Raw genomic sequence first — 26330 nt, forward strand, 5'->3', positions numbered from 1 at the left:
GCCCCTGAGTGCAAGCCCCAGGACTAAAAAGAAAGAACACCCCAAAACCTCAAGCCCTAGCAGCCCCCCCCCACTCCTGAGGCCACCCTGTCCCCCTGGAACCACTGCCCACCCAATGTAGGTCCTTCCCTGATTTCCAAAGTGACCAACATGATAGCCTTTGGAGTCACAGAAGATTATTCCCGTCCCTTCTCCCAGTTCGTTTTTCCTGGCCGTGAGAGCAAGTGGATCTGCCCCACTTTGCCCCTGGGGGGGGGGGGTCCCCAGGGAGGGCGCCCCGGGCTGCGAGGCTGGGCCTCCTCTGGCTGGTGGAGGGTTTCCAGAAGGCCCTCAACAATAAAGGCCCCGTGGGGCGTGACCCGAGTGCACGTGGTGCAGTGCCCGCTGCGGCCAGCAGGGGGAGCCCCGGCGCCCAGTGCCCGGCTGACAGGGAAGCTGCAGCCTACTCGAGGCTTTCTGGTGAACTTGGGGCTGGGAGTCTGAGGGGAGGTTACTGAGGGCCGGGGGCGCCCTGGGGGGAGGGCTGGAACTCATTGGGTCCCCCTGCTGAGGTTCTGCCCTCACAGGGGGCCAAGTGTTGTTAAAACAGGCCGAGTTTAGGCCCGGGCCTGGGCCCTGCGGCCTAGCGGGCGGACTGGGGCTTGGGAAGGCCTTGCCCCCCCCCCCCCAGCCCCTCTGGGGGCGCTGCTCCGGGCGAGCCCCGTGCCCTCAGAACCCGGCCCGGCCTGAGCTGAGGCGGCGTGGGGGCACAAGTTTGGTCCCTGTGGCATCCCGTAGGCGGCCAGTGGGCCTGAGGCCTAGGGCTGGGCCTGCTGGGGCCGGGCGGGGCAGCTGCGGCCTGGAGCCGGCTTTCCAGTCAGGATGGGCTACGGGCAGGGGGGCCGGGGGGCCGGGCAGGCCGGCCGGGGCCTGGGCAGGGCGTTCTACAGAGACTGGAGCGGGGCGCCGCGTGCGAGGCATGACTGCCCGGGCCCCCTCTGTTTCCCGAGTAGCTTGGCGGACATGGACGCGTTCCAGAAGGTGGAGAAGATTGGCGAGGGCACCTATGGGGTGGTGTACAAGGCCAAGAACAGGGAGACGGGGCAGCTCGTGGCCCTCAAGAAGATCAGGCTGGACTTGTGAGTGCTGGCGTGGGAGGGAGGGACCCCCCCCACCTCCACCCCGTCCCTGGGCCCCCCACCCCCCCCAGTACTCCTGCCCATGCCCGGTGCTTGTCGGTTGGTTCATCTGTCCTTCCTTCCTTTTTTTTGTTTTGTTTTTATTTTTGGTCGGTGCTGGGCCTTGAACTCTGGGCCCGGGCGCTGTCTGAGCTCTGTTTGCTCAAGGCTAGCGCCCTTCCACACTGAGCCACGGCGCCACTTCTGGTTTTCGGGTAGTTAGTGGGAGATGAGTCTCTCGGGGGGGGCTTTCCTGCCTGGGCCGGCTTCTTCAAACTGCACTCCTCAGAGCTCAGCCTCCTGAGAAGCTAGGATGACAGGCGGGCGCGAGCCACCGGCGCCCAGCTTGTCCTTTCTACGCCAGGGAGACTGAGGGGGTCCCCAGCACTGCCATCAGAGAGATCTCTCTGCTCAAAGAACTAAAGCACCCCAACATTGTGAGGTGAGCTGAGACAGAAAGCGGGGAAGTTGGGGCGTGGCCTGTCACCACCTGACTGGCGTGTCCCTCCTCTCCCCCCCCCACCCCACCCCGCAGGCTGCTGGATGTGGTGCATAAGGAGAAGAAGCTGTACCTGGTGTTCGAGTTCCTCAGTCAGGACCTGAAGAAGTACATGGACTCCACACCGGCCTCCGAGCTCCCCCTGCACTTGGTCAAGGTGCCGAGGGAAGGGCTAGCGGGCAAGGTGACGCCCCCGCCCCCACCCCACCCCACCCCTGCCCACCACCACCCACCTGCCTTAGCCGCTCTGTCTCCGGCTCCTTTCTGCAGAGCTACCTGTTTCAGCTGCTGCAGGGGGTGAATTTCTGCCACTCGCATCGGGTCATCCACCGCGACCTCAAGCCCCAGAATCTGCTCATTAATGAGTTTGGAGCCATCAAACTGGCCGATTTTGGACTGGCTCGAGCCTTCGGGGTGCCCCTGCGCACCTACACCCATGAGGTATTGGGGACCCATGGGGGGAGGAGGGCTGGAGGGTGTCGCCCCCCCGCGCGACCCCCGCGCCCCCCCAATGGTGCTGTTCCTCTCGTGGCCCCGCAGGTGGTGACGCTGTGGTATCGCGCCCCCGAGATCCTCTTGGGCAGCAAGTTTTACTCGACAGCTGTGGACATCTGGAGTGTCGGCTGCATCTTTGCGGAGATGGTAGAGAGGGACACGTTGTGTGTAGGGGGGTGGCTGGGGGAGGCATCTCCGTGGGAGAGAGCTCGACTCCACCCAGTCGAGACCCTTGCTCTCAACCTCCACCCAGCGCCGCAAAATGGAAACCAACACGGCGAGAAAAGCCTGTTAGCTGCAGGGGTGCTGCACGCCTGTAACCCCAGCTCAGGAGGCAGAGGCAGGACTGCAAAATCTAGAGCATCTTAGGCTATAGAATGAGACCCTGCCCCCCCCCCCGTAAAAAAAAAAATGCCAGGTGCCAGTAATGCCTCTAATCCTAGCTACTCAGGAGGCGGAGATCTGAGGATCATGGTTCGAAGCCAGCTTGGGCAGGAAAGTCTCTGAGACTTTACCCATCCAAAACCATGGGGCCGTGGCTGAAAGTGCTAGAGCGCTAGCTCTGAGCAAAAAGAGCTCGGGAACAACACACAGGCCCTGAGTTCAAGTCCCGCTATCACCACCACCACCAACTAAGCTGAGTGCAGGTGGCGCATGCCTATAATACTAACGATTCAGGAGGCCGAGGATCACAGTTTGAAGTCAATATAGGGAAGAAAAGTCTTGAGAGACTCTTATTATGTCCAATTAACCATTAAAAAACAAACAAACAAAAAAGCTCAAATGCCAGAGCCAGCCATAAGCAGAAGAAGTCAAGCAAGAGCTGGAGGACCTGAGTTCAAACTCTGGCATTGGTACAAATAGCAACAACAGAAAATCGACTAGGTCCGGGGGTGTGGCTCAAGTGGTAGAGAGCCTGCCTAGCAAGCAGGAAGCCCCAAGTTCAAATTCTAGTAGCACTAAAAAATAAAGCTAAGGATGGAACCTGGTGGTAGGGAGCTTGTCTAGAATGTGTAAGGCCCTGGGCTCCCTCCCTGACCCAGTGGTATACCCCCGTAATCCCAGCTATGCGGGAGCGTCAGGCCCAGATAAGTGCAAGACCATGTCCGAAACATAACCATTGTGAAAAGGGTTAGGGGTGTGGTTCAGAGTCCCCTGCGTACAAATCCCGGTGCTGCATAAAAGAGGGGAGGTGGTTATTGGGCGGCCTAGGGAACGAGGGGTGTCTGGGACTGGCTAAAGGACGACAGAAGCCAGCCTTATTCTAGAAAAGACTAGAATATTCTAAGCCTAGCCCTGGACGGGATACCTTGCGTAGCCCTGTCTCGATGGGCGTCTTAACCGGTTACTGTGTCTGGTGTGACAAAGGGCTGCCCCCCCCTCTTCTTTCCTGCTCAGATGACTCGGAAAGTCCTGTTTCCTGGGGACTCTGAGATCGACCAGCTCTTCCGTATCTTTCGCACCCTGGGGACACCCGATGAGGCCGCGTGGCCGGGCGTCACCCAGCTGCCTGACTATAAGAGCAGCTTCCCCAAGTGGCCCCGCAAGAGGCTGGAGGAGATTGTGCCCAGTCTGGAGCCCAAGGGCAAGGACCTGCTCATGGTAGGTGGCCGGTGGGCACCAGCTGCCCAGCCAGAGGACTCGCCTGCCTTGTCAGTCCGCCTCCTAGGACTCCAGCCTCCTTCCTGACCCTTGTACACGCTTGGCTTGCCCCTCTGTGTATCGATTGTGCCTTCTGGAAGCTTCTCATGGGTCAAGTCCAATGTTTATCTTCTCTTTTAGCCTTGTTTGTAGGCCACAACATTTACCCTCCTTCCCCCCGCCCCCCCAGTTGTCTTCTGTTTCTGCCTGTACTAGGACTTGAACTCTCTCACCTGGCTTTTCCACTCAACCACTTGAATTGCTTCCTGACTTTTGCGGGTTGATTGGAGTTTGGAGTCTCACAGACTTATCTTTTTCTGCCCAGCCTGGCTTTGAACCACAAACTTCAGCTCTGAGCCTCCGGGGTAGCTAGGATGACGGGCGTGAGCCCCCAGCACCTGGCTAGCATTTCTGTCTGTACTGTGATCTCGGGCCTGGGGGGAAGCCCAGTGTCCCGCCCTCCAGACGCTCACGGGGGCTTTCCTAGTCCAGTGTCAGCCGGATGACACCGCTTCCAGCCAGGCCCCGGTCCTCCCCATGCTGTTCCACGGCCCTGTGTCCTTACACATCCTTCCTGGATTTTACGTCTGGAAGACGAGTCCGCCCCCTCTCCCCGTTCCCGGGAGGTAGCTCCCATCTCAGGCTTGCCCTCCGGACGGGCTGAGGGCCTGCTTCCTGCCACCCGACATACGTGCTTTCTTCTGAGCACAGGGACCCGTGGGGCCCCAGCCAGGAAGGGGCAGGGAGACCTGAGTGGATGGATCGGAACTAGATCTGACCCTCTCCCCAGACTCTGGGAGTGCCTCAGACGTCACTGGGGAGCCGGGTGCCAGTGGCTCACCCCTGGAATCCTAGCTACTCAGGAGGCCGAGATCTGAGGATTGCAGTTCAGAGCCAGCCCCGTAGCAAAGTCCAGGAGCCTCTTACCTCCGATTAACCCAACATAAAGCCAGAAATGGCGCTGTGGCTCAAAGTGGCAGAGCGCTAGCCTTGAGCATAACGAGCTCAGGGACAGCGCCTAGGCCCTGAGTTCAGGCCCCAGGAATGGCGAGTGCACACGCGTGTGCACTCATGCATGTGCGCGCGTGCACCCCCCCACCCCAGGAGGCAGTAACCTGGTACGGTTCCGGGTTTGAAGGTGGCCACCGTGGGGCTGGGGCTGGGACCGGGGATGTGACCTCCCCCAGCCTCCGCGTCTCCCTGCTTCCTTCCCTTCAGCAACTCCTGCAGTACGATCCCAGCCAGCGAATCTCAGCCAAGATGGCCCTGGCCCATCCGTACTTCGTGTCCACTGAGCCCTCCCAGGCTTCCCGCCATTGTCTGCTGGAAAACTTCTGCCGCTGAGCCGAGCACTGGAGGCCCAGCCACCCCCACCCCCCCGACATGCCCTCCAGCTTCCGGTCCTCCCGGGAGAGAGAGGTCTCTAAGGAATTTTGCATCAGCCGTCGGAGGGCTGAGTTTGGGTTCTTCCTGCCAGCGGGTTAGCAAGTTTCTGTGTTGCTTGTTGAGTTTGAGGATATAGTTTCAAAATGGGGGGGAGGGGCGCACACTCCATACATGACGGAGCGGGTTAGATTTCCAGCCCTCCCCCCCCAATACTGGCACCGCAGGTGCCGGGTTGACAGCAAGAGGCCTGCAGGCCACAGGCCAGGTACTCCTGACCCCTGACCCAGGGACAGGGTGCCCCCTGCTGATTTCTTAAATTGCAAATGTTTGGGAGAAGAATTGTTTCTTGGTTCAGGAACTTAATCCCAGGCCACCAAGAAGGGACAGGTGGCTCCGATGGCCGGTGAGGCGGGGCACGGGCACCCCTGTCTCCATTGAAGCTTTGTTTGGTTTTGCTTCCCCTTGACAACCTGGAAATAAACGTGACTTGTTCCTGCTTCTGCTGGCATTGTCTTGTTCATGGGGGACCCCCTGGGCTTGCTGGGGGGGGGGCGGGGACACCCAATCTCTGCCCATGACCTTGCCACCCCCCTGCTCAGAATCCAGGGACCCACGGCACCCTCCAAGAACACCCCATTTCTCAGGCAGGCAGGCAGGCAAGCTGGGTAGTTCCACCCTTTGCCAGGAGACCCGGGCAGTCAAACCCAGACACCCCCAAATGCGACCGAGACATGGCACCAAGCGAATTCATTTATTGGAAGCGGGGTGAGCGGATCCTGTCTGGGGAGGGGACCAGGCACCAAAGTTGGGGAGGGAACCCAACACCACAAACACGGGGCGGCGGATGGACAGAGGGCAGACTCGCCGCCTGGCGCGAGGCCGTGTCTCCCCCTCTTGCCCCTCTGGCCCCCGTCAGCGCACGCAGGAGCGGGGGAGGCCCGGGGAGGCCAGGCGGTAGCAGCGGTAGCCCTCCAGGGCCGCCGGGAGGAGCAGCAGGCCGCTGAGGGGGTCTTTGCGGCAGCGCGCCATGGCCTCCTTATAGCTCAGCCGCTCCTTGGAGATGGGGTCGGTCAGCTCCTTCTCGTGGCTGGCCTCGTCCTGCAGAAGCCGCCCCAGGTCCTCGCTGATCATCCCGCAGAGCACGGCCTGGGGCACCGGGATGCGCCCCGTCCTCTTGGGGTCGATGAGCCCCCCCGTCAGGTGCTGCGCCAGCAGGTGTGGCAGCACGCTCTCCTGGGGCATCCAGCCTTTCTGGACGGCCTCGCCCACCGCCAGCCTCTTCTTGGTGACGGGGTCCTCGATGCCCGTGAAGGCCTTCTGGGCGTTGAGGAGCCTCTGCACGGAGGTGCTCTCGATCAGCCCCCTTTCCAGCGCCTTGTGCACGGAGTAGCGCTCCCTGCTGAGGAGGTCCACGATGCCTCCCGTGGCCGCCTGGGCCTCCAGCAGCTTCTGCCCGGTGATGGGGTCCAGCATGTGCTTGGACACGGCCGTCTTGATGGTGCACTTGTTGTCCGTGGTGGTGTCGTAGACCCCGGCGATGGGGAAGCTGTCGTCGGTGAGCCCGAGGGAGAGGCCTGAGGAGAAGAAGACGGTGCTCTGGGGCACGGGAGAGCAGAGCGGGGACTTGGAGATGATGGAGCCGATGGACAGCGAGGAGCTGGGCTTGGCCTCCCCGGCCACGAGCAAGGCGAACTCGGAGATGGGGAGGCGGCCGTCCTTGTACAGGTGGTACTCCTCCTTGGAGATGCGGCGGCCGCGCAGGGCCGACTCGATGGAGTACTGCTTGCCGCTCTTGCGGTCCAGGAGCACGGACTCCTCCCCGCCGGGCCCCGAGGTGGTGACCTCCTCCCAGTCGCACTCGAGCTCCTGCAGCTGCAGGTACTGGCCCCGGTCGATGATGCCTCTCTTGTAGGCTTCGTAAGGGGACATGTCGTTGCCGGTCTCCGGTTCCAGAATGCAGATCTTGGTAGAAAGGTTGGTCTCCCTGGTCTGGGTCTCCTGGCTGAGCTCCTCTCGGCTCGCCTTGGCGTGCAGGTCCCGAAGGGTCCTCTCCTTCTGGTAGATCTGCTCCTTCTCCTGCAGGATGGCCGCCTCCAGCTGCGACAGCCTCTGGTCTCGCCGGGCCGCCTCCTGCCGCTCGCTCTCCGTCTTCTGGCAGAGCAGCTCGGCCTCCTCCTCCAGCCGCCGCACCTTCTGCTGCTTCCGCTGCTCCAGCGCCCGCAGCTCCTGCTGCAGCCGCTCGCGCTCCTGGCTGGCCCGGTCCCGGGCGTCCCGCAGCTCGGCCTCCTCGCGGGCCCAGCTCCTCCCCAGCGCCTCGGCCCGCTCCACCCGCTCGGCCAGCCGCCGCGCCTCCTCCTGCCGGCCCTGGCGCGCGGCCCGCTCCCGGCTCAGCGCCTCCCACGCCCGGGCGCGCTCGCCCTCCAGCGCCGGGTCCTTCTCCACCCGGATCACCTCCTTGTAGATGGTCTTCTCGTGAGCCTTGGTTTGCTGCAGCACGTCGATCTGGACCTGCAGGTGCTTGGACTCCCGGTGCAGCTCGGTCGCCAGGCTCTTCTCGCGCTCCAGGTCCCGCCGCAGGGCTTCCGCGGAGCGCGCCAGGTCCGGGTCCTTCTCCAGCTTCACCACCTCCTCCAGGATGATCTTCTCCTGCACGGCGGGCGGCCGCGTCTCCAGCTCCTGGATCCTCAGCGTCAGCTGGCGCAGCTCCTTCTCGGCCGCCAGCTTCCGGCTCCGGTCCTCCCGGAAGCTGAGCAGGCCCTCCTGCTCCTCCACGCCGGCGCGCAGCTGGCGGACCTCGCGCTCCAGCTGCCTCCGCCGGCTCGCCTCCTCGTCCAGGCTGCGGCTCAGCCGGCCGTGCTCCTCCCGCAGCCGCGGGTCCTTCTGGGTGAGCACCACCTCCTGCACCACCACCTTCTCCTCGGGACGCCGCCTCTCCAGCAGCAGCAACTTGCTCTGCAGCTCGTACACCACGTCCTCCGCCGCCCGCCTCCTCTGGGTGGCCTCGCGGACCTCCTGGCGGAGGCGCTCGGCCTCCTTCTCCAGCACGGGGTCCTTCTCGTGGCGTACCACCTCCTTGGTCACCATCTTGGTCTCCACCTTGGACCGTTCCCGCTTCCACTCGTCCCGCTCTCCCCGCAGCCGGATGAGCTGCTCCTGGCAGCGGCCGCTGGCATTGACCAGCTCGTTGAGCTGGGCCTTGAGGCGATCGATCTCCCGCAGCACCTCCGGGTTCTTCTCGTGCCTCACCACCTCCTGGGTCACCTCCTTGTACTCCACCGTGGGCTTCTGGGCCCGCAGGACCGTCAGGTCGGGCAGCAGCTCCTCCACTTGCTGCTCCACGCTGCTCCTGCGTTCCGCCGTCTCCCGCAGCTTGGTCCTGAGCCGGCCGATCTCCTGCTCCGTCTCCGGGTCCACGTGGAAGATCTCGCTGACTCGCTCCTGCAGCTGCACCTTCGGCGTCTGCTTCTCAACCACCATGTACTTGTCCTGCAGGTCCCTCAGCTCCCTGGCCAGCGCCGCGTTCTTGTTCCTCTCCTCCTCCAGGAGGCTCCGCAGCCTGGAGGACTCTTTGAGGAGGCTGGGGTCCTGCTCTACCTTCTTGACCTCCTTCACGATGACCTTGGGCTCCACCGAGCTGATTATCTGCTCCAGATCTTTGATGCGAACCTGGAGCTTGGCCGCAGCCTCCTCCGCCCCCTTCCTCCGTGCTCCGTCCTCCTTGATCTGAAGCCTCAGGGCCTGAGTGGCTTTGACCATTTCCAGATCCTTCTCTACCTTGACCACCTCCTTCACCACGACCTTTTCCTTCACGTTTGCCTCCTTCTGCTCCAAGGCCAGCAGCTCCTTCTTCACCGCCTCCAGCTGGGCCGAGATCACGGTGTTCTCCCCGCACAACTGCTGGATGTCTCTGCTCAGCCGACTGGCCTGGTGGTCCAGGCTGGGATCGCGCTCAATCTGGGTGATCTCCTTGGTCAGCAGGTGAGGCTGCAGGTTCTTCCTGCTGCTCTCCAGCTGAGCCACCTTCTGAGCCACCGCCTCTAGGTCTGCCTGGAGGCCGGCCCGCCTCTTGCCCTCTTCCTCCACCTGGGACTTCAGCCTGGCCACCTGGCTCTCCACTTGGGGGTCCCGGTAGAACTCCACCACTTCCTTCTCCTCCAGCCTCTCCACGGGCCGCTGCGTCTTCAGCTGCAGCAGCTGGTGCCGCTGCTCCTCCAGCTCACGCTGCACCTGGGCCACCCGCTGCCTCTCCTCCTCCAGCTGGGCCTGCAGGACCTCTGGGCCGCTCCCTGCCTGGCCCGAGCTCTCGGCCCCTTGCTTGGCATCGTGGGACATCTGCATGTCCTCGCTGAGTTCCTTCTGCAGAGTGAAAGGAGGAAGAGCATTGGGTAAGGAGAGGAAAGGTTGGACGTCTATTTTTTACACCCTACCCCTAAGCTCAGAGACCTTTCCCGGCTTCCTGGTAGACCCTGGGAGGAAGGGCAGAGCTGAAGACTTGCGATTCCTAGATGCGGGGTTTTGAGAAGATTCAGTGAAGGCTACAACGCTAGGGTACAAGACAGGCCTGGACGAGTCTACACCAGGCAGCATACGCAGGCCCTCCCTTCTGAACCTTCCTTCCCTCTTCCATTGGGCTCCTGGAAATGGGCCTTTCTGCCCTGGGGGATGCTAGAATGTAGCAGAGATGATGAGAGAGGAGAGAGACGGAAACAGAGAGAGGGAGAAGCTAGACGGTCACCCGGAGCTAGGGAGAGCTCCTGGCGCCTGCTCTAGCAGGCATAGAGAGCCAGCTAACTTGCTGTCATTGTGGCCAGGCTCCAAGGCCGGGGCATCGTGGGAGGACAGCTCCAGGGCCTGCATAGGACTGACACCAGTCTGTCAGCTGCTGGGAAGTGGGGGGGGGGGGGCTGCTCAGGGACCCAGGGGAGGATAAAGAAAGACATCCAGGCCAGGCCCTGCCGGGCCAGCTGTGTGCAAACACAGCGTGCTTCGTCGCTGCACCTTCTCCAGCATCTTCTTCGCGAACTCCAGCTGCTGCAGCTGCTGCTGGTGGGCAGCTGCGGCCTCCGTGTAGGCCTTGGCCAGGCTCTTCTCCTGGAAAGGCACCGTGGGGGACAGGGACAGCAGAGTCAGCTCCACGTCTTGGGGGACGTGGAGCTGGTGTCGGAGATGCCGAGTCCCACCGGGGACCCGTCTCACCTGGGCTTGGATGCTGTCCCGCAGGGGGACCACCCGGGGTTTCTTGGGGGCTGACACCGCCAGGGTGGGCTCCAAGGAGCAGCGATAGGTATCTGCTTGCAGCTCGTACTCCTGATCAGAGGCGAGGGAAACGTCAGCGAGGAGGGCGGGGCGTGGGGGGAGCAGGCGCCGGAAGAGGGACGGAGGTTGGAGGACAGAGGGGGCCACGCCGGAGCGCAAGCGCTTACGTGGAGAGCTGCCTGCAGGTCCTGGGACAGACGGGACACCGTGGCCCTGTCCTGCTCTCGGCCTTGGATCTCCTGCATCAGCCTCTGCCATGGAGGAAATGAGAGTCACAGAGGCCAGGAAACGCCCCCCGCGCTGCCCCTCTCCAGAGCCACCGGCGGCCAGCACACCCCGGGGGTGTCGGGAGCCACTGGACACCTCAAAAGCCCCCTTTTCCCCAGACACCATTCTCCCTGCCCTTCCTCTCTCCTCTCCTTGCCAAAGTCCCTTTCTCGTGCCTGTGGCCCTCTGGGCTCTGCCCGGCTCCCTAGCCCTCCAGCTGGAGCTGCGGCGAGTGACTGCCTGCCTGCGGGCTCCTCAGGCTGCAGATCTGCCGGCCCGGGGACGCAGGGTGACTCCAGGGCCTGGGGGGGGCGCACCTGGGAAGACGCATTTCCCTCTCTACTGCTTGAGTGTCGGCCGAGGAGGCTGACCGTTGTCTTCACCCCTACAAGTGTCCACCACAGCCCTTGGCTTCTCCCAGCAAAGGAGCCTGGGGCATCAGATTCCCCCAGCAGACCGTGGGCGGCTCGTGGGCCCGGGCTGCACCCTTTGTTTGCAGCACGGGGTGAACCCCACTGCCCACCTGGGGCCAGAGAGATGGGCAAGGTGGAGTACTGCACCCTCTGGTGGGCAGAAATGGAAAGGGCTCTGGGCTCCGCCTTCCAGGCCTCTGGGAGTACTTTTGAGTCTTGGTCACTAGGGGGCGACATGGCAGGGGCCGCTTCCGAGTGGGAAGGAAGGAGGCTGGAGGTCACAGCTCTGGGTGGGTGGGAGGCTCCCCCAGGCCCAGCCCCTCACCTTCTGTGCTTGCAGCTTGTAGGCGATCTGGCTGGGCCCATCACTGGGCCGCACCTGGTTGTGAGGCAGCTGCTCCAGCCAGGAGCTCAGGTTGTCTCTGCGGTTCTTGAACTGCTGGTAGGCGAGGCTGGCGTCCTGCACTGTCTTCTCCCTGCAGGGGGAGCAGGCCGGCAGAGGTGAGACCAGCTCTCTGCAGATGGGCCAGGGACGCCCTCAGTCTCCTAAGTAGCTAGGACTACAGGCGTGAGCCACTAGCACCTGGCTTTTATTTAGAGAGAGTGTGTGTGCGTGCGTGCATGTGTGCGTGCGTGTGCACATGTGCGTGAGCATGCATGCATGCACGCACGCTGGCAGCAAGCTTGAGCTTAGGGCCTGGACGCTGTCCCTTAGCTTTGTCACTCGAGGCTGGTGCTCGACCACGCGAGGCTTTTTTCTCCTGGGTCCCCTCTTTCCACAGCACCAGCTCCCCTTCAGGTTCTTTTCGTGGCTCATTGGAGATAAGAGTGTCAGAGACTTCGCTGCCTTGGGCTGGCTTTGAACCCTGGTCCTCAGATCTCAGCTTCGCCAGCAGCTAGGTTGACAGGTGGGAGCCGCCAGCACCTGATCCCATCTCAGAGGTGGGAAAGCCACCTCTGAGAGGGGAGGTCCCTGCCTCCTCAGGTCTCCTGGGGACAGGCGGGGGGGGGAGGGGGGGCGCCCCGAGGGTCCGGCTGCTCACCGTAGGTCCAGCTGGTCCCCCACAGCGTGGTAGCGGTCGGTGAGGGCCCGCACCTGGCGCTGCTGGCGCGGCAGGTCTTGGCAGAACTCCCGGAAGTTGTTCTGCAGGGCGCCGCACGCGTGCTCGGCGGCCTTCAGCTGGCGGTGCAGGCCCAGCACGCACGCCTGCCGCTCCAGCAGCTCCCGCCACTGGTGCTGCGGAAGAGGACGCGGGGCCACGCGTCGTCACCCCGGCTCGAGGGCACGGGGCCCACCAGCTGCCTGCTCCCCCCCCCCCCCCCCGGCCTAGCGACCCACCAGCCCTGACCTGCAGCTCGCTGACCCTCCCCTGCAGGGCTCCCGGGCCCTCGGGGATGGGGGCTTCCTGTGCCAGGTGGGACTCAAAGCCTCGGATGACCTTGTCCGCATCCAGAAGCTGCTGCTCCAAACCCAGGGCCGCCTTGGCTCTACGGAGAGAGGGCAACGGTCAGGCACTTCCCGGGCTCAGCCTTGCTGCCCCGCCCTGCTTCCCTGACCTGGGCCCCGCCCTGCTTCCTTGGCCCCGCCCTGCTTCCCCGGCCCCGCCCTGCTCCCCTGGCCCTGGCCCCGCCCTGCTTCCCTGGCCCGGGCCCCGCCCTGCTTCCCTGGCCTGGGCCCCGCCCTGCTTCCCTGGCCCTGGCCCCGCCCTGCTTCCCGGGCCCTGCCCTGCCCCGCCCTGCTTCCCTGGCCCCGCCCTGCTTCCCTGGCCCTGGCCCCGCCCTCCTTCCCTGGCCCTGGCCCCGCCCTGCTTCCTTGGCCCCGCCCTGCTTCCCTGGCCCTGGCCCCGCCCTGCTTCCCTGGCCCCGCCCTGCTTCCCTGGCCCTGGCCCCGCCCTGCTTCCCTGACCTGGGCCCCGCCCTGCTTCCCTGGCCCCGCCCTGCTTCCCCGGCCCCGCCCTGCTTCCCTGGCCCTGGCCCCGCCCTGCTTCCCTGGCCCGGCCCCGCCCTGCTTCCCTGGCCCCGCCCTGCTTCCCTGGCCCTGGCCCCGCCCTGCTTCCCTGGCTCTGGCCCCTCCCTGCTTCCCTGGCCCCGCCCTGCTTCCCTGGCCCCGCCCTGCTTCCCTGGCCCGGGCCCCGTCCCGGTCCGCCCCCCCCTCCCCTTGAGCACTCACTTCTCCCCGTAGAGACTGCACAGAACCTGCACGTCACTGTATTTGTTCTTGACACTGTTGAGGGCCGTGGGCAGCTGCAGGGCGGCTGGGCCCACGGGCCGAGCAGACAGGAACACCTCACACTCCCGCTGGGCCACCTCCTTCTCAGCGCCCAGACTCTGCAGGTGCTGTACTGTGCCCTGGGGAGGGGGGGGGGGTCGGGGTCAGGGATCTCTGGGCCCCCTTAACTCTGTGTAGATGGGTACACGTTCAGGCTCAGGTTCCCCAGGTAAATGGACGAGGGCGGGATAAACCTCTCCGACCCTCAGCTCCTTCATCTACAGAATGGGAGATGAACAAGATGGGAGGTGAAGCAGGATCCTGTATGCTGGGCAGTTATCAGCAAGGGCCTGGGACATTGTCATCTTCATGTCTCTGTCCTGCTCGAGGAACTGCCAGGCCCTCCACCCTATTGCTCCAGGATCGGTCACCAAAAGCCCTGGTTCTGTCCACTCTTCCGTGCCAGAAGAATGACTTAGTGCTCATCTCTATCGGGAACGCAGGCCATGCAGCCTAACTGGGGCTTCTTGTAGCTTCCGGCATGACTGATACGACAGCGGCTATGGCATCAGAACCCCAGGACCACTGGGTGCGTTCGAACACCGTGTGGTACCAGCACTTAGGAGGCTTGATGCTTGAGGATCCAGAGTTCACAGCCAGCTTTGACTACATAGCAAGACCCTGTCTCAAAACCAACCAACCAGGGCTGGGAGTGAGGAGCTCACACCCGAAATCCTAAGCTATTCAGGAGCCAGAGATCTGAGAGGATCCCATTAACCAGCAAAAAGTGGGAAGCAGAGGTGTGGCTCACGTGGTAGAGGGCCAGCCTGGGGTGGAAAAGGCCAGGCAGAGCTGGAGGCGGGCCTCAAGGGACCGAGTGCTTGCTTAGCAAGTGCAAGGCCCTTAATTCAAACCCTAGTACTGCAAAATAAATAAAATCCAGTACATTCCAAGGACCTGTTTTGGTGTGACAACCTTCACGATCAGCCGTGTTAGAGATGGCCATGCCCCGGGGGAGCCAGTCAGCAAATGTCCCTTTCTTCATCCATCTCCTTGCCACAGGTGACCCCAGCCCTGCGGCGGCACCCCCAGCTGGAGGGCAGCCCTTCTCTCTGCCCCTGGCTCAGCTGAATTGTCAGCTCTGAATGTCTACACTCCATGGTTGAAGGGAAATTAGAGGCTGCCTACTAATGTGGACAACATGATTCTGTGGTGTGTGTTTTTTTTCCCTAAAACCAAACACAAACGATATAGTATATTTGAACAGAAACCGGTTTGGAAGCATAACCAGGCCACTGCCCTTGGGGGTAGGGAAAGGCAGGGTCCACTCATGGAATTTTCAGGGTGTCGGGTTCACACAGCAGAGAGCACCGTCTTTGTCTTCTTTGGGGATGCCAAGCTGTCACCTCTTCAAGAAAACTCCTCCTCGAGCAGGAGAAATCTCCCCCTAGGGTTCCCCGAGTGTGTGTGTGTGTGTGTGTGTGTGTGTGTGTGTGTGTGTGTGTGTGTGTTGCATGCTAGTACTGGGCTTGAACTCAAGGCCTGGGCACTGTTCCTTAGCTTTTTTACCTAACACGAGCTCTAGCATCTGAGCCACAACTCCAGCTTTTTGCTGGTGAACTTGAGATAAGACTCTCATGATCTTTTCTGCCCGGGGTGGCTTCAAACCTCAGCCTCCTGAGTAGCTAAGGTTACAGGCCTGAGCCACCGGCACCTGGCATAGGAAATCCTCTTTTCTGAGCCCTGGACTGTCCACGCTCCTCCTCCACCTCAGGTCTCACAGTCCTACCTTGCCTTGTCTCGTCTCCCCCTAAAGAACGTGCGGGATGGGGCTGCTTCCCTCTGTGTCCACCAACCACCCCCCCCCCGCCTCGCTGGCCGCTCACCCACCTGGAGGCTGTGGATGCGGCCTTCCAGGTCCTCCAAGGGCGCAGTGCGGTTCAGTGGAGTCCGGGTCCAGCCCAGCACCTGTCTCTCTACCTGCCCCAGGTCCCCGTCCAGCTGGGTCATATGTGTCAGGAGCCTCTGGGCCTGGGGGTCGACTGGGGCTGAGCCAGCTGGAGCTGGGGACAGAGGAGTGGGTGAAGGCCCCCATCGAGCTCGTGTCTGCTGGTGATGGGCCCTTCGTGGGTGCCCACGGGGCATGTGGGAAGGCGGCTGGCAGGGGTGGAGGAGGGGCAGGACCTATCTGAGAAACAGCCAGCCCCAAGGACCTGCTGCCCTTGGAGAGGAGGTCCCCAGAGCAGACACCCCGAACTCAGGGCCATCCCCTCCCCATCCCGCCCTCCAGAAGGGGGGAAAGCAGGAACCCACCTCCTTGGGGCCCCCCAGACCCCCTCCCTGGCCAGCCTGTGGTACTGTGCTGACCACGCTGTAAGGGCTCCTCCGCTGTAGCCTTCAGATTGTTCTGGACTGTGGCCAGTTTCTGTTTCAGGGCCTGCAGCTCGGATGCCAGCCTGGAATGTGACAGACAAGGGTGACGCCCTCTCCCAGTCATCGCTGGAGGGGGAGGCAGGGTTTGGGTCCACAGTCTGCCTCCTGCCTCCCGATTCCTAACAAACCCACCTGGAGGTCCAGGCCACGGCCTCAGGGTCGGGCGCTGGGATGCAGAAACAGGCAGCCGGAGCGCTTTTGGTCTCCCCGCCGGGGCCCTGCAGCACCCAGGTGTGCGGGTCGGCGTTGTCCACCAGGGTGTAGCGCTCGCCCCGAAGCAGCTGCACCTGCGAGGCAGGTGGGGCGGGGCTCGTGTGAGCCGGAGGGACGGGGGTGGGTAGAGGGACAGGTAGGATGAGCGGCTGGAATGGAGGCTGGAGTAGGGGCAGGGGGGGCAGAGGGGGACAGGGACGATCCGAGGTGCGGCAGGGCTTGGGACTGGGTGAAGGGAAGGGGCAGGCAGAGGGAGAGACTAGGGGGCAGGGGTTGTGCTGAGGGCAGAGCTGGGCTGGGGACAGGAGGGGCGGGACGGGGCAGGCAGGGACTGTACTTCTCCCGAGTCCCAGTCGCAGATGCTGTCCACGTGCAGGGGCTGCTGGGGTGGCTTCCTGCGCTGTGGCAGAGGGGCCACCTCCTGGCTCTGTCGCTGCAGGTCCCCGAGAGCCCTCTCGGCCATTCTCAGCTGCTTCTCCTCCGCCTGCGCGGGATCCAGGCGGCGGGGGCTCAGGCTGGCTGCTCTGAGGCCACGGGCCCCCCCACCCAGCCACCCCTCAAGAGCGTGGGGGGCCCCCTGGCAGTGCTGCCTCACCTCCAGCTGCCTCAGCAGCTCTGCAGGGGAGCCGGTGGGGTCCCCAGGAGCAGGGCTGTACTTGGTGTCCAAGTTGGAATGCAGCCTCGCCAGGGTCTGGCTGACTGAGTCGGCTTCTTCCTGGAACTGAGGTCACGAGAGGTCAAGGGCAGAGCCGGGGGCAACGTGCTGCTCACTGACTGACCCTGCAAAGCAGCATGGCTCAACGAGGCTAAACCCACCGCAGCTAAGCTCAGACCAGCCGAACAGGTGACTGCGCTTCCGCACGGATGGAGGGCCCTCGCCTGCCTCCCTCGGGCTCCCACAATCAGTCCTGCTGGGGTGGGAGGTTTGGGCTGCGCTTTGCCCCAGCCCGAGTTGAACCTGGGAATACGCTTTAAGAAATCAGCCAAGGATGGGAGCTGGTGGCTCATGACTATCATCCTAGCTACTCAAAAAGTCCATGGCGGGGCTGGGAATCCGGCCTAGTGGCCAAGTATACATGAAGCCCTGGGTTTGATTCCTCAGCACCACATGTATAGAAAAAGCCAGAAGTGGTGCTGTGGCTCAAGTGGCAGAGTGCTAGCCTTGAGCAAAAAGAAGCCAGGGACAGTGCTCAGGCCCTCAGTTCAAGTCCCAGGACTGGCAAAAACAACAACAACAAAAAAAAGTGGATGAAACAGTTGGAGTGGAAAATCCCAGTTGTCTATTGAAACAGCCCTTCTGTTTCACAGTCTTTTTTGCCACTGTCCCTCCCAAGAATTATTTTATGCCTTTTCCCTCCTTAATCTACCCACACTATCACCATGAACTTAGTGTATGTGTCAGTCCTAGGGCTTGAACTAAAAGCTTCATACTCCCCCTTGGCTTTTTTTTTGCCCAAGGCTAGCACTCTACCACTTGAGCCACAGCTCCACTTCTAGCTTTTTACTGGTTAAGTGGAGATAACAGTCTCTCAGTTTTGTGTGCGTCAGCTGGCTTTGAAGCACAATCCTCAGATCTCAGCCTCCCGAGTAGCTAGTATGTACCACCAGCCTTTTTTCTTTTTCTTCGACCTAGAACCCCGAGGATGCTAGGTAAGTGCTCTACAACCAAGCTATATTCCAAGACCATTGAAGAATTTTTTATTTTGACACAAGTATCACCAAGTTGCTTAAGCTGACCTTAAGCTGACTACGGAGCTCAGGCAAGCCTTACACTAGAAATCCTCCAGCTTCTGCCTCCCGGATAGTTGGGATTATGGGCATGCATTACGGGCATGGGAAACACCTGTTTCCCATGAACTTTTTTTTTCTTTTTTTGCCAGTCCTGGGGCTTGAACTCAGGGCCTGAGCACTGTCCCTGAGCTTCTTTTGCTCAAGGCTAGCACTCTGCCACTTGAGCCACAGCGCCACTTCTGTTTTGTCCTGTGTATGTGGTGCTGAAGAAGGGAATCCAGGGCTTCATGCATGCGAGTTAAGCTCTCTACCACTAAGCCACCTTCCCAGCCCCCATGTACTTTTAATACTTGAGCTATGTTTACGTGCGGTATGTGGAGCAGCGCTCTCTGTTCATAGGAAGAGTTAGAACTTTTTCCCCTGTAAGAACCAGTGCAAAATCGCCCTGAGGAGAATGTATATATGACATTATTTCCCCTCTCAGTGGCAAAGCTCTTTTCAGGCGTTCCTGGCCTCACAACATCAGCTGTCCCGTGGTGCTCCCCGCCCCGCGGTGCCACATACAGGCCCAGCAGCCCGGGGCCGCAGGCGGCAGCCTCACCCGGCGGTAGTCTTCCACGTGCTGCAGCTGGCGCTCCTGGCAGATGCACAAATTCAGAAAGTTCTGCCACTCCACCTTCAGGGCCTCCAGGTGGACCTGCCGACCGCAAAGAGCGCTGGGACCCTGCCCCGCCCCGCCCTCCAGCCTTCCAGCCCTCTGATTGGGGGAGCGTAGGTGAGTGGGGCGTGGCCTCCGCACCAGGGTGGGCTCGGCAGCCCGCGCCCCGCCCTCCAGCCCCGCCCACTATCCTTCCAGCCCTCTGATTGGGGGAGCGTAGGCGAGTGGGCGCGGCCTCCTCACCGGGGTGGGCTCGGCAGCCCGCGCCCCGCCCCCCGCCCCCGCCCCCCAGCCTTCCAGTCCTCTGATTGGGGGAGCGTCGGAGGGGTGGGCGTGGCCTCCGCACCTGGATGGGCCCCGCAGCCGGGTGGCCGAGCTCCAGCATGCGCTCGCCGTCGTCCTCCAGCTGGTTCACGCTCTGCTCCTGGGCCAGCAGCTCGTGCTCCTTGAAGTGCTGGAGGGGCGAGAGGGGTCGGAGGGGCGGTGAGCCCCAGGATGGCCCCGGCCGGCTCGCCTCCCACCGCCCTGGCCTGTCCCCCACCTACCTCGTACTCCCGCCTCACGCCCACAGGGTCGGCCATGAGGTCGCTCCAGTCCTGCTGCAGGATGCGGTGCTGCTGCTCCACCAGGGCGCTCAGCTGCCGCGTGCAGCCCTGCAGGTGCGTGTACAAGCTGCCCAGGCTCTGTGTACGCCAGGAGGCTGCTTTCTGTGCGCCGGACCAGCGGTGGCCACGAGGAACGGAGAGACAGAGAGGAGAAAGGGGGTGGCAAGAGGTGCCATCAGGCCACTTGGCAAGCCTGGTCCCATCGAGGGGCCTGGCGCCCATCCCCACCCCTTCCTCCTGCTCACCAGTAGGTCCCGGTATTGGCTCCGGATGGTGGCTGCATCCTGCCTCAACCAAGGAGGAAAGCCAGGGTCAGTGGAAAGCAGGATGGTGGGATGGCCCCTACCCCTGCACCAGCTGCACCTCACCCACCTCTCTCTCTAGAAGATCATCAGGTCTAGGCCCAGATTGGATGGGGGGAAGCGGGGGACCCCGCAGGATTCACTCACCGGCCCCACGAGGGTCCGCAGCTGCTGCCCATATGCCTCGATCTCCCTCTGTAGTATATTATTCTCGGCCACCTGCTGCTCCAGCTCTGCCATGCCTGGCCCATACTGTCCCTCACAGACCTGCTTCTGCAGCGGAACAGGCCCCTCAGTCCTGCCAGCAAGGCCCCGGAGCCCCACAGAACCCGACATGACCTCCAGGGACCCTCCCCACATCTGGAGAGCAGAGGGTGGACAGGCCGGATGAGCAACCTGGGTGACTGGCTGCTGTTCCCCCCAGGGGAGTGCTGCTTGCACAAAGGTGTGACCGTGTGTGTGTGTGTGTGTGTGTGTGTGTGTGTGTGTGTCATTCCTGGAGCTTGGACTCAGGACACCTTGAACTGGACACCTCCATGAGTTGTTGACTCCAGGCTGATACTCCGCCACCTGAGTCACACCTCCCTTTCTGGCTTTTGGGGAGATAAGAGTCTCGTGCACTTTCCTGCCTGGGCTGGCTTCGAACCCCATTTCTCAGATCTCAGCCCGGGGAGTAGCTAGGATGACAGGCGTGACCGGGAGCTTTCCCGGGGCGCCCGGGGCGCGGGCAGAGCCTCTGACCTGCTTCTGCTCCAGCACGCGCGCCCAGTCCACGCGGGGACCCACGTCCGACGGCAGCACTATCTTCTCGTACAGGTCACGGTACTCGGCACACTCCTGGGTCACCCGCTCGTGCAGTTGCTTGATGCTGCCGGGAGAGGCCTGCGGGTCAGGGCCGGGCTACATCCTTCCCCCCCCCCCCCCCCCCCAGCGCCCCGTGGTCTCTGCCCGGAGCCCCGGCCTACTCACTCCTTCTCAATCTCCTCAGCCTGCGGGTGCTTGAGCCGCCGGGCCTTGTCCACATCCAGGAAGAGATCTTTGAGCAGTACCTCGGCTTCCTTCAGGTTACGGCCTGTCTCCTGCTGGTGTTTCAGGGCCTGGTTCTGCTCGCTGTTCACCCGGTCCTGGGGGGGGGGGGCGTGGAGGTGGAGGCTCACCGGGGCGCAGAGCTGCGCTCCTTCTCCCACGTCCTCACCGGCCCGTCACTGCCGCCCCGAGCCCGGCCCACCTTAAGGCCCACCGGGCACAGGGCCAGAACATCTGGGGGACACGTGCCAAGGGCCTTCCTTTGACGCATCCCCTGCAGAAGACAGGCCGAGCCCTCTCTCTCTCCTGCTGTATTTGCTGAGCGAGCCATGAAAGGCTTGGACACCCGTCCTTCCTTTACCATTACAGCGGACGATCCAGGACCGCCGGGCAGGAGGCTAGCCTGCGCAGGCCTTACCTGCTGCAGCCGCTTCTGCGTCTCCAGGATGTCTCTCTCCACCTGGTCCGCGTTGGCTTGCATGCGAGAGATGAGCAGGGCCAGTTCCTGGGTGGCAGCCCTGGGGGTGGCGGGAATCAGAAGGGAAAGGCAGACGGCATGGGAGCGAGGCTCCTGCCAGCTAGGGCCCCGGACTCCCCCTCCCCCGCCGGCCTGTCCACCCCGCGGGGGGAGCAGCCGAGGCCCCGGGCAACGCTGAGGCCCTCAGCCCCAGAGGAAGGGGGAGTGTGGCACCCCATGCAGGCTCAGGAAGTGAGGGGACTGGGTGGCAGTGGCTCACGCCTGTGATCCCAGCTGCTTAGGAGGCCGAGACCTGAGGATCACAGTTCCAAGCCAGCCTGGGCAGGAAAGCCCATGACATTATTACCTCCAGCAAATAGCCGGAAGTTCAGCTGCGGTTCGAGGGGTGGAGTGCCGGCCTTGGCCCCCCAGTCTCCGCTCGCTGGCCTAGCCGACGTCCCGTCCCCACTCAGCTGCCCACCCGCCTCTAGGGAGCAAGTGAATCAGCAGCTAGCTGCTCCTCCCTGAGCCGCTTTCTCCTATCCAGCTCCGTCTTCCCTGTATGACCCCCCAATCCCCCCCCACACACAAAGGGCTTCGTCAAGGCTTCAGGAACCGCGTGGAAAAGTCAATATGGAGCAGCTTCCACAGAGCTTGCACTGAGCTGGGTCTGGGGCCAGAGGTCAAAGGGCATCCTCCCCACCCTACCCTCGGCCCAGGCACAGGTGCCGATGAAGACACGGCAGACTGAGAGACGTCTGGGGTCCAGAAGGCTTGGTTTTAATCCTCCTCTATTGAGATTGGTCAACCCTCTCTCTGTGTCTGGAGTTTCTTTTAGAGCAAGATGTTAATATCTGCTACATGGGGTTGTATGCGCACTAAAGAATCCACCAGTAGCTTCCAGTACAATGCTTTATGCACAGTCAGAATCCAGCACATGTTAGGGTCATTTGAGGGAGGCGGGGGGGGGGGCTGGGCGCTGTCCCTAAGTTTTTTTGCTCAAGGCTAGCACTCTGCCACTGGAGCCACAGCGCCACTTCCGGCTTTTTCTATATATGTGGTGCTGGGGAATCGAACCCAGGGCTTCATGTATACGAGACGAGCACTTTACCGCTAGGCCACATTCCCAGCCCCCCCCCCCCCCCCCGCCCCGACTGGTTTAAACCTTGATCCTTGCTCCGTTCTCAGCCTCCCGAGGGGCTGGGATTGCAGGTGTGAGCCCCCAGCGGCTGGCGCACGGTTGCACCGGGGCTGAGTGCCGTGGAGCAGGGACGGGCTCGTGCTCCCTCCCGGCACACACACCACGGGCGCTCACTGAGGTGAGGAGGGGGCAGATGGATGAGCTGCACCGGGGCGGCTCGCTGCCCTCTTTCAGACGTGCGGCCAGAGCCGCCCAGGCCGGGCCCGCTCAGCCCCGGAGGCTGCCTGCCGCGGGCCCGGGTCCGGCCTGGCGGGGCCGCCCCATCGGGCGCTCACACCCCGCCCGAGGCCGGGCCCGGGCACGCCAGGGGGCGGGTCACTCCAGTGAGAGTCTGAACCGCTGTCTTTCCTGTCCGCCCAGACGCCCTGCCTCTGTGATGGTGCCCTGATCCCTATCGGGGTAATGGGCACCCCCACATCTGCCTTTCATCTCGGCTCCTATCGCTCCACCCCGGCACCCCGACATCCTGGCGGCACACTGCCACACTGGTGGCCACGTCTGTCCGTCCACAGGGCCCACGGGGGGGGGGGGGGCGTGTGCCTGCGTTAAGGACCCCTCAACCCCCGAGGCCTGACCGAGGTCAGGGGTGGGAATGCTGGGGGGAGTCGCGGCTCACGCAGGAGGCAGCCCAGTCTCAGCCCGCCTGCTCCCAGAAATCCTGCTCCCCCCCCACCCCCCACCGCACACACACATCCGATCCTCCTGCCTGCCTGCAGAACTCCATTTCTGCTAAGGGGGGCCTCGGGTTGGAGAGCCGGCTCTCTCCCAGCTCAGGCCCTGGTCTAGCACCGGCTCTGCAGTGGCCTTGATCTGTGACCCTCAGGCCTGCCTGGAGAATGTGGGAGCCCCAGGCCGGCCCCTGCTTCCTGCTGGGGCTTAAGGGATAACAGCGCAATCCCATTAAAGAGTCCATATCGAAAATGCCTGGGCCACAGGCCCCGGAGATGGGGGATCATTCACCACCCCCCCAACCCCTGGCCATAGACCCGGGGATCCCCCCCCCCCCGCACCGCCAGCTCCCAACCACCAGCCCTGCTCACCGGCTGTGCTTGCTGGGGGAGCCCTTGGGAGATCCTTTGGCTGGGGACCCTTTGGGGGACCCCTTCCCCTGGGCGCCTTTGCTCAGCCCCTTGAACATGATGGACGCAGGTGCCGGCCAGGCCGGGGCAGGGCTGCGGGCGGCGGTGTGCGCGCTCGCCGGCTCCTCGCGCGGGCTGTGGCGGGCGGGCGGGTGGCCATGTGGGAAGGCAGTTTCTGGGAGGCCCCTCCCTGCAGGTGAGGCCCCACCCCGGCCCAGCGCAGCAGCGGCCCCGGCACAACCAGTCTGGGAGGAAAGGGCACCGCCCAGGGGTGGGGCGCCCACGCCGACTCCCCCGAGGTTTGTACTTGGCACACCCACACACCCGGAGGCGGTGCGGGGGTCACACCCAGATGGGGAAATGAGCCAGTGGGAGGGAGTGATGGACGGACAGACGCCCACGGGCGGGGCAGGCTCAGCAGACGAGCCCCCCCCCCCCCCCCCCCCCCCCCGCCCCAGAGCTCTGATTAAAGGCAGCCTCCCCGGCACAGTTCCCCCCACACCCCACTCGATGGGAGGGACATGCAGCTCAGACGACTGACATTTTTAAAGAGGGGCACCCCCCCGCCCCCGGCGGCTCCTCAGGGCGCAGCCACGGTGGCCGGCTAGCTGTCACCCCACCCGCGGTGGCTCCAGAGCCGGCTGCAGTCGGATCTAAATCACTGGGCTCCTCGAGGGCTCTCGGGCCCGCGCCAGCGAGGCCGGGGTGCCAGCCAGGCGCCTCCCAGGCTTGGCAGCAGCGTGGATTATCCACCCATGCTGCGGGGGCCCCCCTCCTCCAGGGCCTCCCCCTTCCAGAAATGGCCCTGCTACCAAGCCACAGTGATTCTGCTTCCTTGGTGGCCTTTCCCTCACGCCAGGGGCCTTTGCTTTCTAGTAGGGCCCAGCTCCAGAAGCCCCTGGTACACGTGTGTGTGTGTGTGTGTGTGTGTGTGTGTACACGTGTGTCCCCCTCCCAGGAGCCCGGGGACCACGTGGTTTGGGAAGGAAGCAGAGGAGGGACACGTCAGGCTGGTCTGGAGCCAGGGCTTTCTACCAGGTCTGGACAAGGACACAGCACATCCTGGTGAAGGAGAAGGGTCCTGGCCCATGGGGTCCCCAGGGTTCAAGGCTCAGCCTGGCCTGGTGCCCCAGGGAAACCCTCGAGGCCTGTATCTCACGGACGAGCCACTGAACTTGACTGTGGCGGGAAACTCAAAGGGCCCCATTTCTGAAGAGAGAGGTTAGCAGGGCAGTGGGAGAGAGGAGGGTCAGAACAAGCAGCCCCAGGAAACAAGATGGCCGCCAGGCCCTCTGCCTCCTCCCGGCTAAGGGGGCTTGGCGAGGTGGTGCCCGAGATGGGCGGACGCCAGGCCTCCGTGCCTGCTCCTTTCCACCCCAGGGCCGCTGAGCCTCGGCCCCGGCTGAAGCAAGCCTCCCGGAGACCAGTGTGCACCCCAGCTGCCTCGCACGCCCCGGGGCTCCAGGGCTGATTCACTGCAAGAAAAACAAGAGCTGACTTCCTGGCATGCATGGCTGTGTACTGTCAGGGCGAATCAAACCAGCTCCCCAGAAGAGGAGGCGGCCGGCAGGAACACCCCACACTTGTCACAATGATAGGGGGAGTATTTTAAGAAAATGTATTCTAAGCTGGACGCTGGTGGCTCACGCTTGTCATCCCGATGGCTCCTCAGGAGGCTGAGATCTGAGGATCAGGGTTCGAAGCCAGCCCAGGCAGGAAGGTCTGTCGACTCTCACCTCCAATGAGCTAACCAATCACTGCAAGCAGAGCTGCGGCTCACGTGGTAGAGCGGCAGCACCAGAAGCAAGAAAGCCCAGCCGGAGCTGGAGGCTCTGAATTCCAGCCCCAGTATAGGCAAGAAGACATATTCCTTACTTTTACTTTTTTTTTTTTTGGCCAGTCCTGGGCCTTGGACTCAGGGCCTGAGCACTGTCCCTGGCTTCTTTTTGCTCAAGGCTAGCACTCTGCCACTTGGGCCACAGTGCCACTTCTGGCTTCTTTCTATATATGTGGTGCTGAGGAATTGAACCCAGGGCCTCATGTATACAAGGCAAGCACTCTACTACTAGGCCATCTTCCCAGCCCCTGATTTTACTTTTTAAAAATGTGACCACTAGGAAACAGAGAAACAGGGGAAGCTCACATCCGTGGCCTTGGCCTGGGCTGGCTTCCTGCTCTCTGGATTGAGAGATTTGGGGTAAATGGCCCCCAGGGTCTCCAGCCCTGTGTCTGCTGTGACTTGTCCTTGTCAGCTTTCTCTTGTCCCATGTGGGCAGATCTGCAGTCTGAGCACAAGAGGACTGCCCGGATGGGAGGCGGCATTGCTCCTAGCTCCGAGGCTGCTGCGCACAGGTGTACGTATGGTAAGGTCAAAGGTTGGCACTTGACAAGAATGCCAGGGCTTCGAGGTGCTCACTTTCGTCTCCAGCTCCAAGGGTGCCTGCCGGGTGAACGTTTGTTTCCATACCGTCACAGACGGGGGCAATTCTCTCTGCCCTGGGAGCCGAAGCTGCTCCTGGGTGAGGACGGGCCCTGCCGTCTCCGGAAATTGCCCTCTGTTTGTACAAAAGCTCTGCCGCCAGACCCTTGGACCAAGGCCGAGTGATCACGCCCATCGCGGACACTCCCTCAGCCTGGCCTGAAGAAGACAGACGGGAAGTGGGAGCGGAGGGAGGAACCCGCGTCCACCCGGGCGGCGGCGGGGCTGGGCCACGGGCTGCAGGCCCAGGAGTTATGGTCTGTCTGGAGGAGACACTTTTGCCCATGAATCTGCCTAAAAGCCACCTAACTAGAACGGAGCTGGGGGGGAGGGGGGAGGGAGGCAGAGCAAAGCACCTGCTGGCTCACATCTGTAACCCTAGCTAACTCAGTAAGCTGAGATTTAAGGTTCAAAGCCAGCCTTGGTAGACAAACCTGAGAGATTCTTAACTTGACCGAAAAGCCAAGCAAGAGCTTGAGTTCAAGTCCCAGTACTGGCACAAAACAGTATCGACAGCCCCCCCCCCACCAAAAAAAAGAAGGCGCTGGTAGCTCATACCTATAATTCTAGCTCCTCAGGAGGCTGAGATCTGAGGATTGCGGTTCAAAGCCAGCCTAGGCAGGAAAGCCTGTGAAACTCTTAGCTCCAATTAACAACCAGAAAACCAGAGGTGGAGCTGTGGCTCAAAATGGTAGAGCACTAGCCTTGAGCAGAAGAGCTCAGGGACAGTGCCCAGGCCCTGAATGTGAACCCCAGGACTGGCACAGACACACACACACACACACACACACACACACACACACTACAAACCAGGACTGGGTAT

The 26330-nt window shown here is 62.6% G+C and overlaps 2 protein-coding genes across 2 annotated transcripts; one reads left to right on the plus strand and one right to left on the minus strand.

Annotated features, from left to right (window-relative positions):
- The first annotated feature begins 23 nt into the window (after positions 1 to 23).
- On the plus strand, positions 24 to 5676 carry Cdk3 (cyclin dependent kinase 3). Its single transcript, XM_048366428.1, has 7 exons — positions 24 to 1118; positions 1522 to 1599; positions 1693 to 1813; positions 1927 to 2097; positions 2197 to 2298; positions 3550 to 3753; positions 5011 to 5676. The coding sequence occupies exons 1-7, from the start codon at positions 862 to 864 to the stop codon at positions 5134 to 5136; spliced, it is 1059 nt and encodes a 352-aa protein (XP_048222385.1). The 5' UTR covers positions 24 to 861; the 3' UTR covers positions 5137 to 5676.
- Positions 5677 to 5910: 234 nt separating this feature from the next.
- Evpl (envoplakin) lies at positions 5911 to 23155 on the minus strand. Its single transcript, XM_048366420.1, has 22 exons — positions 22990 to 23155; positions 20710 to 20809; positions 20235 to 20389; positions 20007 to 20133; positions 19413 to 19538; positions 19209 to 19247; positions 18904 to 19065; positions 18705 to 18812; positions 18302 to 18397; positions 16565 to 16690; positions 16307 to 16453; positions 15889 to 16043; positions 15691 to 15779; positions 15214 to 15386; positions 13285 to 13463; positions 12464 to 12602; positions 12158 to 12351; positions 11440 to 11590; positions 10602 to 10685; positions 10375 to 10485; positions 10177 to 10269; positions 5911 to 9534 (listed from the first exon to the last, which is right to left on the minus strand). The coding sequence occupies exons 1-22, from the start codon at positions 23085 to 23087 to the stop codon at positions 6091 to 6093; spliced, it is 6096 nt and encodes a 2031-aa protein (XP_048222377.1). The 5' UTR covers positions 23088 to 23155; the 3' UTR covers positions 5911 to 6090.
- Between the last annotated feature and the right edge of the window lie 3175 nt (positions 23156 to 26330).

Source organism: Perognathus longimembris, chromosome 17 (genome assembly GCF_023159225.1).
Source record: "Perognathus longimembris pacificus isolate PPM17 chromosome 17, ASM2315922v1, whole genome shotgun sequence".
Taxonomy (NCBI): Eukaryota; Metazoa; Chordata; class Mammalia; order Rodentia; family Heteromyidae; genus Perognathus; species Perognathus longimembris.